The sequence below is a fragment of the Cyprinus carpio genome, chromosome A6 (assembly GCF_018340385.1).
Source record: "Cyprinus carpio isolate SPL01 chromosome A6, ASM1834038v1, whole genome shotgun sequence".
Taxonomy (NCBI): Eukaryota; Metazoa; Chordata; class Actinopteri; order Cypriniformes; family Cyprinidae; genus Cyprinus; species Cyprinus carpio.
In genome coordinates this window covers 23529111-23543685 of record NC_056577.1, presented here as the reverse complement: position 1 = coordinate 23543685, position 14575 = coordinate 23529111, and the positions used below count along the sequence as shown (strand labels likewise).

Below are 14575 nucleotides of genomic sequence, written 5' to 3'. Positions count from 1 at the left end.
AAACAGGAATATTACACAATAACTAACGTTAAAAAAGTGAAATCGCACTCAACCACCCCTTTAAGAAATTACAGCAAATCTTTAATACATCCTTGGACATTGTACAACATAAATGACTTCTTGCTGCTTAAAGGGACAGTTCCCCCAAAATTAAACTTCTTTTCTCATTAAATTGCCAAGAAGAGACGCTTATCATGCTATTTAGTGAATAATGATTTAAATTTCTGTCTGTTTCGTTCAGAAAAATATTGTCTGGCTTCAGAAGACTCTATCTCTATCAGTCAGAAGACTGTATTTTTTTGTTTTATCCCATTGAAATCAGTCTTTTTGTGAAAGAAAGTCATAATGTTTTGCACTGATACAAGGGTGAGTAAATGAAGACAAAATTGTAATTTCTGGGTGAACTATCCCTTCAAGGCAGAATTTTAAAAAGAGTGTGAAATATCATCCACTTAGCCATACTTACGAGACATGGATAATCAATGTAAGAGCAGCATCAGGGATCATTTCTAGGATTAAAGTTCCAAAGACCCAAGGGACTGCCGTTTAAAATCTCTTGGTTGTACATGAGAGACATACATCTCAAGGTTGTGTGTCAGCATTAAGATGGATGCTGTGTATAATTGAACCAAACTTCTCATTTACTTGTTCTCTCTCTCTGCCTTTGTCTTCCTTGCGCCTTGTGTGATGTCCGTTTTATTAGCATGCTCTGGGCTAGAGACAAATGCTGCAGTTCAATGCCTGACACTGGGCTGCACTCAGGCATCCATCATAAGTGAAGGGGGCGCTAAGGGTCACTGGCTTATGATCTGTGTAATTACAGATGGATACCCACGAGATGAAATGATTTACAAGTGGAGAAAGAATTCGGTGCAGGCGGCTGATCAGAAGTCATGGAGACTTTACCAGTTCGACTTCATGGGCCTAAGAAACACCACAGACATAATTAAGACAACTGCAGGTAATTGTTTTTGTTGTTGTTGTTGTTGTTGTTTTTCTTTAGTTTTTTTTTTTTTTTTTGCTTTATTGATTGGCTCTAATAAGAGTTTGATAGTAAATAATGTATGATCATTTATTGCCTATTGATAAATAGAATTGTTAGACGGTTCAAAAGTGTGGCGTCAGCTATTTTTTATTTATTTATTTTTATTTATGTTTTGAAAAACAGGCTCAAAACGGCTGCATTTATTTGATCAAAAATAGAGTAAAATCAGAAATACTGTGAATGATGAATTTACGCTTAATAAAAGCATCCAGATCAGCTGAAGATGATAGATGAGGTTGTTTCTCTTGACATTAAATTTATCGAAATTTATATAAGTCTTTCTAATATGTTACCCCTGCGGTAACTTAATGGGCTGCCATTAAGATTGAAAACTCTGGGTCAGAGGATTGTAAGCAGTTGAAATGTCACTTCAGTTAAAGCACTACTGTACATGCACTATTGGATGACATTTTCTCAGGGCTTAGTAACTCTTAGCATGAACGTGGTCAATGGACTCAAATAGAAATCTTATACCCTCATATTCAAATACCAAATCTATAACACTAGGATGGTAGAGAGTAGGTTGTTTTTTGTTTGTTTTTTTTTTTGTTTTTTTTGTTTGTTTGTTTTTTGGTGCAAATCAGTGTTATATTGAAGTTGTATTGAATCAAAGTTATATAGTAATGTTTCATATTTTTAGAGAGAGATACTTTCAAAGGGCTGTGACGTGTCAGAAAAATAAACAGTGCATCAAGTCTAAATACACTTTTTAAGATACAGATGATATCAACAAATTAATGTTAGATACAGAAGTGTTCCCATGAAGGCATGAACTACAACCTAGAAAAGCTGATTTGGTCATCTTGAAACATGGTTATCAATTTTAAGATTTGCAGTACAATAGGTCTATGTGTGAGAACTACAGCACAGCATGGAAAAATGATTTGCAATATATGGGAAAACATCAAAAGACAGTAGAGTTTATTTTTTCTATTCTTTCAATCATTTCACACACTATTTATTCTCAACCTGTGAAAATGGATAGAAACATGTTTATCACTGTATGAAGGGGGGAAAAAACTTATGTAGGCTGCAATGAAAAGTGAAAAGGTTTTGTTTAGGCTTCCAGACAAAACAGTAATAATGATTGAAAGACAAAGATTACAATAACAGTGCAACATGAAAGAAGCAAGATGATTTCAAACATTTCAAAACATCAGACGTGCAAGTACAATGCTATCTGTATATTAGCATTGCTAAAAACATAGTTCTACAATCTGTTGAATTGAGAGAGTTTACATTTAGCATTTTTCTATACTTTTTAAATACAGCATGTCCCTAATCTGAACTCTTGAAAATAGCCTTGACACTTTATATCTAGATATAAAGTGTCAATAAAAGAAGGGAGAAAATTATAAAACATTATAATTAAATCAGAGTGAATGCCAGCCTACCAGGTTATATTCAAGGTTATGGCCAGCCTCTTACAAAGAAATATACAAATAAAAACCGACAGGAAGGCTTTTCAAAGAAAATATAAAGGCAATAAGTGCTTCACATTTCAGAATTATTATACTCCGTTTGTCAATACATGTGTACTTGAAGTTTAGTCATTTAAACCATTATCTGAGAGGTTTTTTATTATTATTATTATTATTATTTATTTATTTTTGTTTCATCTGCACCATCTTTTTTTTCCTTTTCTCTCTCTCTCTCTCTCTCTCTCTATCCAGGTGACTATGTAGTGATGAGTGTATATTTTGACCTAAGCAGAAGAATGGGGTACTTCACAATTCAGACCTACATCCCCTGCATACTTACTGTGGTTCTCTCTTGGGTCTCCTTTTGGATCAAAAAAGATGCAACTCCAGCCAGAACAGCACTAGGTACATGCAGTAAATACAGACACCTAACCCTTGTGTGATTTATTCATGTGCAACTTGATAGTTGTTTGTTTGTTTGTTTGTTACCTTAAATAGGCAGTATAAAAGACACTGTTTGTGATGAAAATTGTGATGATTAAGGGAATAATTCATCCAAAAAAATAAAATAAAATCAAGATGAGTTTTTTCTTCATCAGAATTAATCATAATTTATTTTTATTTTTTTATTTTTTTTTTTCATCGGAAACAGATTTGGAGAAATTTTCTGTAGCATTAAATCACTCAATCATCAGTGAATCATCTGCTCTGAATGGGAGTCCAAACAGCTGGTAAAATATCACAATAATCCACAAATAATCCAGACAACTGAATTATCAGTTACCATCTTGTGAAGCAAAAAGCTGTGTTTGTAATAAATCCATCAAAAAGAATTTTTTTTTTTTTTTTTTTTTTTTACTTCAGAACATCGCTTCAGACAAAAGTCCTTTGTCCATGATATTGTTTTATCCAGTGAAAAAGTTGTCTTGTCTGAATCAGGAGATCAAGCTCCAGATCAAGCATGATTTACAAGTAAAAAAATCCAGAAAAGTTCTAAACAAAGATATCAGAGGATTTTGATGTGAGAGGGCAACAAGGAAATGAGGAAGTGATTTTTTATCAGCTGTTTAAACTCTCATTGGTGAACAAGTGATGTAATACTACATTTCTTCAAATCTGATGAAGGAACAAACTCATCTGCATCTTGGATGGCCTGAGGGTGAGGAAATTTTCATTTTTGGGTGAACTATTCATTGAATAAATGTTTTGTTTTATTTATTAACCAAGTTCACATATTATGAGAATGAATAACAGTTACAGTAAAGTATTTGTCTTTATATTTCATTATATATGTGTTTTTATAAATGGAAAATCTCTGTTTTCTTTTTACTGTGTGTATTTGTTCACATTCTTTTATGTTTCATGAAAGCGCTTCATCTGCTTTTTTGTTGGCTTTACTCATTTCTTTATAGTTTCCTGCTTTGATTAAGTCCATGTCCTGTCCTGGTAAATGTTACTTTTGTCAAGGTAATTTGTCTTTTTTTTTTCTTTTTTCATTTTCCATATTTATTTATTTATTTAGTCAACTAACTTTAGTCATATCTGTAGGTTTTTTTTTTTTTTTAATGGCTTTGTTTAGATCATGTTATTTCTTTTTTAATGTATCCTCATGTTGTTCAATGAGAGATATTGCATTTATCATGCAGCATAATTTAGACAACTTTTAATCGGTCTCATGATGTAGCTTGATTAGCTTGCCACTCTTAGTCTGTCTTGTTTGATTATCTCTGAACACACCACAGATCAGTGTGGCCTAAGACTGTGTTCCCACTGAATGAGTATTCTCTAACAAGCAAGATCAGTGACGGTCATAAAAAAAAAAAAGGATCCTAGATAGACATAAATTGGTTATCTATACTGATCCTATAGCTAAATGCTAAGAAAATGGAAAGAAGGGGCCCGAGCCCTGCTCAATCTATGTTTGGAAGAAAAGATATAAACTGCAACATATTCTGAGAAGAAAAAGAAGGATGAATGCAATTAATCTGTCTGACAAAAGAAGTCATTACACCATCAATGCAAAGAAAGGGGGTAGGAGGAAAAAGTAGAGATTTGCTTTACAGGCGTCCAGTTGATTGATGAAGTCCAGAGAGAAAGGCAGCCAAGATAAAATGTTGGAGAGAGAGGGGGCTTGGGCTTACTGACATGGAAATTTCAGGTTAGAAAGGGATGAACCTAGAAAAATAGAGAGGTGTCAAGTATAGGGTGGTCAGTCAGTCTTTGAAGACATGTAAATGAACATGTTAAATATATGGCCAAAAAGTATGTGGGCACCGAAACAGTCACTCTTATGTGCAATAGGTAATAATAGGGATTCGGACCTCCCTTTTCTACTATAATAGCTTCCTCTCAGCAGTCAGTTTCTTCTGCATTCTCCTCTCTATGCGTAGGGGCATTAGCATGCCCATTCAAAAAAAAAAAAAAAAAAAAAAAAAAAAAATGTCTATTTGCTTAATACTGTACAGTATATATTTGCTAGTGGGTTAAACTAAAATAGTGAGACATATTAATTAAAATTGAGTGTCTGTTACTTTGTATGTAGCATGTATTATTTAATATGAAAAAATCTACATGACTATATTAAGTTATAGAAATCAATGTAATTTTATAGGTCAGTCCATGTAGAATTTTTTTAACATCAGTATCTTCCACACAGTTTGACACTCTTTCATTAAAATTCAAAATTCTTAAAATAAATAAATAGAATTAGATATATAAAATAAATAAAAAAACATAATAAAAATACACTACTGATCAAAAGATTGGGGTCATTAAGATATTTAATGCATTTAATCAGCAAAGATGAATTCAGCTAACCAAAACTGACAGTAAAGACATTTATAATGTTACAACATATTCCTTTTTCCAATAAATGGTGTTGAAAATTTTTACTTACAAGAAAAAAAATTCCATCAAATGATAAAATTGTAACATTTATTCAAATAGAAAAGTGATTTTATTGTAATAATACTTCACAATATTACTGTTTTTCTGTATTTTTTGAATCAAATAAATTCAGCCTTGTTGATCATAAGAAACTTCATTCGCCCTTCTTATATACCCCAAACTTTTAAACAGTTTTAAGTGTTCTTTTAATAATAATAAAATGATATGCAAAATTAATAGTTGGAAAAGATCGGAAAACAGGGGAATTTAGTAGGGGGAGAGCAGAGAAGTACTAAATACACCAAACAGGCAGTCTACGATCATTCTGCTCTTCCCACCCACCCTGGGTACCATCATTGATAAGTACAGGAAATACAGCATTACAGTCATTTCAACATTCAGAGAGTTGTTATGTCATTCTTATCCATTGCAAAAACAGACAAGAGAACTAATGAGGCTAAAATGGAGCCAAGCAGTTCAGGAAAGAGTGCCATTTTGAAATGCATATTTCATTCACAGGCTTTTCTGACTCAGGCAGGCAGTCATTTAACTAAGAGCTACTGTATCAGGGGAAGTCAGTCTAACAGGTGAAGGTAATCACTGTGGCCAGCAACGGCAGAGCAAAAAGGAATGGAGTGCAAAATTTCTGTCTGAAATAGATGAAGCTTGCTTGTTGCCATAGAAACCCTTGCAAAACAGGAGCACAGTCACTGGTTCTCTGAGGCAACTCTAAATGTCAACGCAAGAGTAGAGCTAAGAATGTCTACACGCTTCTGAGATTCTAAGTGTTTGTGTGGGTGGCATTTTTTTTATTTTTTTATTTGCAGGTGTCTCTGTTCCTATCAAATACAGCAGACTGACTTCGGCATCTGGACAGGTGTCAGACTGAAAGACAAAAACAACATTAAAGGCGTATAATAGTGTTGTTGTTGTTTTTTTCTGTTAAAAATAATAATGGTGATTTATTGTAGTGTTAAAGTATTGCATTACTTCAGTTTCCCTCATATTGCCTTTTTTAAAATCCTGCCTTTATAGAGCATTTCAAGTCTAGATAGGCACTAGATAGGCAGCCTAGTGAGGCAGCTTACTAGGTTTTAGAGCAGAGCTATTCCATTAAACCTGTCCAACTGCAACCCGAGCAATGGAGTCTTAGATGGAACTTAATAATGTCTGCTCAGCGAAATGGCATCACATAATTTGCTTAGAGCCAAAAAATAACAGTGTTTTGTATTCAGCAGAGATATCAAACTACATTTTACACATGCTAACAATGTCAGCATACACTTTAGATGGTTTAGCTCATATTTTTCATTAGCAGGCATTCCCTTGTTACCAGGTTTTCAATCTAATATCTTTTGGTTGTGCAGGAATAACAACGGTATTAACCATGACAACGCTGAGCACAGTGGCACGGACATCACTACCCAGGGTCTCGTACGTCACAGCAATGGATCTTTTCGTCACTGTCTGTTTCCTGTTTGTTTTTGCGGCTCTCATGGAGTATGCCACACTCAATTATTACTCCTACAGTGCGCGCAGACCAACCTGCAACAAGACGAAAAGATTGGTGAGCACAATGTTCTGCATTAATCAAAGTTAGGAGAAAGCTATGCATAGCTATGGATGTTTTCATTTCAACTCTTTTCAAAGATTTCATGTCCAATATTTATACTAAAATGAATACTGAAATCTTCCAATGCCATTTTTAATACAGTCAGCTAGTCATTTGGATTTGCCATCAGTATGCTTTGGCTTGAAATGAGAGAAAGAGTGGAATGATACAAGAGGCATTGAAGTAGAAATAGTACGGTTTAGCACTTCTATTTAAAAGTTAGGGGTATAAAAGATTTTTAAAATGCTTTTGTCTTTTGCATACCAAGGCTGCATTTATTTGATAAAAAATGCAGTAGAAACAGTAATATTGTGAAATATTAGCACAATTTCAATTTAACAGATTTAAAGGCTCCCTTGGTAAATATGATCAAAGAAGGCTGTGAAAATTAATCTGCATTGTTAATCCTTTTGATCTTTTATTTAACAAAATCACAAAAATCTAACCTTTCATTGGATAATTAGAATTTAAAATGGGGATACATATCATTATGAAATAAATGTTTTTCTCAAATACACATTGGACACAATTATTGGCATCCCTAGAAATTCTTATGAGTAAAATATCTCTGAAGTATATATTCCCATTCATATTCACAATTTTAAGCACTCCAGGGTGATTATGAATATGAAATTATGCAGCCATGACTTCCTGTTTTACAGAAATATAAAAATGAGGGAAAACAAAGCCCAAATCCCCTTAATCATCCACTACAATGAGAAAAACCAAAGAATACATTTCTGATGTGCAGCAAAAGATTATTGAGCTTCAGAAATTAGTGAAGTGGCTTTAAGAAAAGAGCTTGAGCAGTGAAAATTCCCATTTCCACCATCAGGGCAATAATTAAGAATTTCCAATTAACAGAAAATGTTACGAAACTGCCTGGAAGAGGATGTGTGTCTATATCGTCCTAATGCACAGTGAAAAGGAGAATTTGAGTGGCTAAAGACTCTACAAGGACAACAGCTGGAGAATTGCAGAAAATAGTCTCGGGTCAGAAAACCTAACAAAAAAAATAATAATTGTCAAACAGCACCTACATCACCACATGTTGTTTGGGAGGGTTTCAAGAAAAATTCTCCTCGCTCATCCAAAAACAAACTCCAGCATATTCAGTTATCAGACACAATTGGAACTTCAAACGGGACTGGCTTCTATAGTCAGATGAAACTAAAAAATGAACTTTTTAGCAGCAAACACTCAAGATGGGTTTGGTGAACACAGGGATAAAAAGTACCCCATGTGTACAATGAAATATACAGCTGTATTTTTGATGTTGTGGGCCTATATTTCTGATGGAGGTCCTGGACATCTTGTTTAGATACATGGCATCATGGATTCTATCAAATACCAACAGATAAAAAAAGCAATAAGTGACTGACTCTGTTAGAAATCTTATAATGGGCCACGTTTGGATCTTCCAACCGGACAATAATCCAAACACACACCTCAAAAACAACACAAAAATGGGTCACTGAGAACAAAACCAAGCTTCTGCTATGGCCATTCCAGTCCTCTGACCTGAACCCTATAGAAAATGAGTGTGGTGATCTGAAGAGGAGAAGCACCAACATGGAGCTGGGAATCTGAAGGGTCTGGAGAAATTCTGGATGAAGGAATGGTCTCTGATCTCTTGCCAGGTGTTCTCTAACCTCATCAGGCATTATAGGAGAAAATTTAGAGCTGTTAAACTGGCAAATAAAGGTTTCAAAAAGTACTGAATAAAAGGGTGCCGTTAATTGTGGCCAATGTGTATTAGAGAAAAACATTTATTTCATAATGATATGTCCCCCCATTTTAAATTCTTATTATCCACTGAAAGGTTAGATTTTTGAGAATTTTTTTAAATAAAAGATCAAAAGGATTAACAATGCAGATTAATTTTCACAGCCTTCTTTGGGGTGAAGGGAATGAGGGTTATGTACGTAATGACAGAGACATTACATCAACACTGACATCTTATGAGTCCCAATCACCTCTGAGTAGTAAATAACAGGCCAATGAACATTGGCAAGTGGAATTTGCATGCCCAGCCACTTCCCCGTACACACGGGTAAATAAGAGGGCAGCGCGCATCCACTCATTCAGGTTGTGCTGAGGAGGTGCCATTCAGCAGTGTAGTTCAAGGTTGTGGCAGGAGGGATGTGAAGTCTCCGTTCCCTCCTTCAGGGAAAGAGAGTTACATACGTAACCAAGACTTTACATCACCAGTGATGTTAGGGGTCCCTATTGAAAATGCCACAAACACTGAACTGTGTTACGAGGGTTGGAGATGCAGATATAGACAAGCTTTCACATGCCAAGTAACAATTGGCATCCCGAGTCAAAACCTACCCAGTGCCCCATCATGAGCCCAGTAGTCTTTCATTCTGGAAGGGGACTGAAAAGACAGTATTCACAGCGAGGTAGGTCACAGCTGCTGTTCCTTTACCCAGAGTAAAGAAAGAGGGCTCAATTCCAGCTGTGACCAGTTGTATTACACTAGGGAAGCTTGCCTTAGACTATGCGGAGAAGGACACTATGGAGATCTCATCCTGCCCAAAGGGAGGTATCATGTGGGAGAGTACCAATATGGACTGACCGGCAGGGCTGTACTACATATGACTTAAGTCACTTCGAAAGCCTGAAAAGGGGAGGAACTACTAACAAAGCAGAGACAAAACAGAAGTAATTATGTCAAGGGAAGACACGGATTTACTAACAGGGAAACTGTACCATGAAAGAAAACACACATGGGATTACCAGAAGGGAATCAGTACAGGGGCTGACCGAAGGGGCAAGCAAACACAAGTACTGAACCTGGCGTCAGGCTCCTCCACCGAGCCTGGCAGCCGATGGGGGTTGAAGGATGCTCAGTCCAGGGTACGTCAGGTGAGTAACATGGCTGGAGAGATGACTCTTCCGAGCTGGTCTTCCTGCCACCTACATGTTAGTACCCAACACACAAGAAGAAACCGGTTCAACCCAGAGGCTATAAAACCTAACAAGGTGTTAGGTGTCGCCCAGTCCGCAGCTCTACAGATGTCTGCAAAAGAGATCTGCCTTCTCCAAAGGAAGCACTTGCAAGTTCACCACCTGGTCCTGGAAAGGAGTGGGGGGAATTTTGGGTGTTTATCCACGCCGTGGTCTCAGGATAACGTGAGAGTATCCTCCAGGTCCTACATCCTCTTTTTGGAGGTGTGTGCATTCAGAAGCGCTGTCTTAAGAGACAGGATCTTAAGCTTGACTGACTCCGGTGATCAACGGTGGAACAGAATGAAACAGAAGACTCTCTCCCTGGGCCTCCTCCAGAGGGGGAAGAGCAGTGTATTCACCACCTCCTGGGAAAAAGCAGTCTCTTCTTTCTCAGGGTCGCTTTGCTCTCTGTTTGGAGAGCTTAGCGGCTGCCTGGGGCACAGGCTTTCCTATGGGTGGCCCAAAGTTGCAGCTGATGCCATGCCAAAGCAGATGAAGAAACCACAGGGGGATACTTTTGGAAACTAACAGACTGGGGACCATCCCTCAGCAGCCTGGTGGTAGTGGTTACACACCGAGGCAAGATGTGTTTGATGGCCTCCGTCTGTTTTCAGTCTGTCTGAAAGCTATGACAGTGTCACCGAAAAGGCCGGATTGGAAGATAGGAGCATCAAGAAAGTGCACTTTGTCAGCATCGCACATCACCTCAAGGTTCAGCCAGAGATGGCACTCCTGGACCACCAAAGTGGACATCGCCTGGCTAAGCATCCGTGCTGTGACCTTATTCACCCAGAGGCAAAGTTGGTCACCGTGCACAGTTCCTGCATCAACCCCAGCTCAGAACTACCCCCATGCAATATAGTGCTTTGGCCTGATGTATTTTGACCCCATCGCATGCAGGGTGGAAGGGTCTGAGCACCAAAAGCTGACATCAGCTCACCGACCCAGGACGGGAGGCATGCATGGAAGTCGTGATTGTACTCTAGCAGCAAGAACATAAACCAACCACAAACGCAGTCTTAGCATGCTTATCATACACACAAGACAGCAAACGTGGCCATCAGATGAGGCCAAAAAATGAATGCATCCAGAAACGCAGGGACGAAGAGACATCTTTAAGAAGACTCTCACCGCCATGTTGCTCTTTTTAGGGAAAACTGCTCTTTTATTTGCTGAAGCTCCCAGGGGGGGATTGCTGCACTCCTCTGTGCCAAACACCGGCGAAACTGCTGAATGCACCATCAGAATCACCAGTAGCAAGTGAGTTTTCGCTTCTCTTTTTCTCTTTTAGAGATGAATGGGAGAGTGATCGCTCTAACACGGAGAACCACTCAGCTCCGAAGCAAAAATCTGAATGAGTGGAAGCACACCGCCCTCTTACAGTATATACCCGTGTGTAGGAGATAGTGGTTGGGCATGCAAATTCCACTCACCAGTGTTCATTGTCTTGTTTTTTATTACTCAGAGATGATTGGGACTCCTAGGTGAGATCCCTAATGTTGACATAATGTCAAACGTGACTGACTGAAAGGGAACACTTCTTTTCCCTTTCAAATACATGAAATATCTATTAAGTGTGCTAATGCCTTTTCAGACAGAATCTATCATTATACTTTATACTTTCCTCACAATATAGTGATGTATTATTACTATCCAGTGTAAACAGACAAAAGTCACTTTTCCCATGTGTTTGATATAGGTGATCTCTCATTATGGTATGGTATGGAAATATGATTTCATTAGGATGACATTGTTAGTTTTTGTCTATGTGTATAATATGATGCTAAATCATGGTTGAGCATTACTTTATATTCATTGTTTCTAGAGTGGCAGTCTCTGCTGGTGAAATTTTCCCACTCGCTCACCGATCACTCATTTTGATTAGATCTTATCTCTGCTGAGAAGCATGGATAATTACCATAGCAATTTTACACAAAACAAATATTACCCTATAGGTGATCTCACATAGATTATCATTCAGTGCTGTAATTATCATGCCTTGCTAGTTATGTCACAATAATGAGATGAATAACTGTTGGAGAGTTTTCGTTGTGTGGTCTAAAAGCGTTTAGTTGAAGGATTTAGACAACCACACTCAGATTTTAAGATCATTGTACCTGCTTGTAAGAGATTGATGCTGCAATTGACTTGTCCACTGGAGTGAACACTGTTAGTTCAAGTGAGTGGGAATCTCTTAGAAGCCATCATGATCTTATGTTTTGATTGACAGCCCACTCTGAAGGATTTGTTTGCTAAAGACATAGATTACATGGACAAGCATACACTTCAACTAAACTTTCAATCCTTTTGGATGAAATTTTGTGTATAGTACATGCAAAACACATCCAAATGTATGACTCCATTGATGATTTCCAGTCACACAAAATTTTACATGCGTATTGCACAACAAGAGTACTTCAAATTCTAAAAGGATGTTGTTTTTGTCCAACAGAACTACTCTGTACTGGATGTGGGTCCTCCTCCCACAGTTATCACACTCAACAACTCCATGTACTGGCAGGAGTTTGATGATGCCTGTGTTTATGAGTGCCTGGATGGAAAAGACTGCCAGAGTTTCTTCTGCTGCTATGAAGAGTGCAAAGATGGAGCATGGCGAAAGGGCCGTGTGCATATAGACATTTTGGAACTCGATGCATACTCTCGTGTCTTCTTTCCCACCTCTTTCCTTTTATTCAATGTTGTCTACTGGGTAGGCTACTTGTATCTTTAGCAGTCCCACACACCTCACTACGCAAAGAACTTGACTTTTGGTTCTGTCAGAGCAGACACAAAGAACAGACTGAACCAAGAATTTTCAAGGTACTGTAAAAAAAAAAAAGAGCGGATACTGGTCATCAGAGTTGAGCTGTGGAGATTCAAGGACTTCTCCAGTAGGAGATGAAAATTAGACAATGCTACAGGAACCGAAAGCTACAGAAGATACATGAAAACCCTTAAAACCAGGCTGTTTTTATATGGGCAAGAAGAATATTGCCACAAGCTCTTTAAGTGGTTGCAGTTCTCTGGCAGAGATCTTTGCCTTCTGTTCTTCAGGTACCAGGAAAAAAAAAAGATTCACAATGTTCCTCTCACACAATCTCGTCTTTTTATGGGTGAGAGCAGCTGTAAGGAGTCAAGTTGCGAATAATCCTTAGGCCAAGACAGCGTGAGAAAAAAAATGCCTTGCATAGCATGTGACCCTCTGACTTTTCATCTACCCTAGTATATTGTTCACTGTCATCTAGCCATCAGTCAAAACCAGATTGGCTTTCATGTAAGCACAGCTTTCAGAGCCATCTATAGTGCCTTCCAGTGGAGGAGAAGCCATCAGGCAGAGAAATCTTAGAAATGATGGCAGGAACATCATCTGGTCTTGACTGACTGCTGATTTTTTATTTTGGAGTTTATTCAAGCTTTAGTTATAGTCACTCATTATTTTGATGCATTCAACATGTCTAAACCCATCATCACTGCATGTTATATGATAGTATTAAGCTGTACCCTGAATCAGCACAATAATGGCAAGAGAGTAGATCCATTTTAAAATATTTGGAATATTAATTAGTGTAGATTGCAAATGTTTGCCTACATTATTGCCTAGATTTTTATTGCACATTTTTCCACACAACAGAGAGGTTAATTAAAGGTTAAATTAATATATTATATTATATTTTATAAATGCCTAAAGTCTATTAGCATCAATCTATTAGTTAAAAATTGCATGTATAGAATGGATCATAAGTTCCATAGAATCTCACCCTTCCGTTCAGCCTGAGTTGGCACAGTGGTTAATATTCATGTGTACACCAAGCATAGCAAAATCAAAACCACCCAAATGAAATCAAGGAAAGTGAGTGTCTCTGGATCTTTGTAGGCACATTTGTATTATCTACAGATTTTATTTCTATCTTGGACTTACATCTGCAGCCCCATCCTATGATGTGGCAATACATTTGACACGTGCAGGTTGCGAATCACTGCATATACTGTATAGGATAGTTCATTCAAAAAGTAAAATTCTGTCATCCTTTATTCACTCTCATCTACTATACATTAGATTTTCCAATAGTCAAGGCTGTGCTTTTCCGTGCAATGAAATTGGGTAATACTTTTTGAAAAAAGAAAAATCATACAGGTTTGTAGCGACATGAGGGTGAGTAGATACTGGCAGATTTTCTTAATTTATTTTTGAGTGACAAATCCATTTAGTAATAAAAAGGAGTGTCCGAAAAATATTAAATTCTAACAATCAGTAACACTTTACACATAGGTTTCAAATGGTTAACATTAGTTAATGCAATTTGTACCATTGAAGTAACAATGAACAACATTTTTACAGTATTTATTAATTTAGGATAATGTCAATTTATAAATAAACTGATGTTTATTGTTAATTCATTTTCATTCATTATACATTAACAATATAAATTATACAACTTGAAATGTTAAAAGTAATTTGTATGTATATGTATAAATTAAAATGAACTTGGATTAATAAATGCAGGAAGTGTATCTTACTGTTAGTTGTTTTTACCTAATGCATTAGTTAATGTTAGTGAATTGAAATTTGTTGTAAAGTGTTACCAAACAATCTTCAGCACACTGCGGTAAGAAACCCTTAATAATCACTGTGTCCATTACCGAACTGTAATTCAC

General features: G+C 37.0%; 1 protein-coding gene across 1 annotated transcript in view; it reads left to right on the top strand.

The window, feature by feature from the left end:
• Positions 1 to 14268, top strand: part of LOC109059978 (gamma-aminobutyric acid receptor subunit gamma-3) — a 112557-nt gene extending 98289 nt beyond the window's left edge. The window contains 6 exon segments of the mRNA XM_042758513.1: positions 824 to 961; positions 2719 to 2871; positions 3879 to 3892; positions 3894 to 3933; positions 6720 to 6919; positions 12372 to 14268. Coding sequence (XP_042614447.1) covers positions 824 to 961; positions 2719 to 2871; positions 3879 to 3892; positions 3894 to 3933; positions 6720 to 6919; positions 12372 to 12650 — 824 coding nt within the window. The 3' untranslated portion in view covers positions 12651 to 14268.
• Positions 14269 to 14575: the final 307 nt, after the last annotated feature.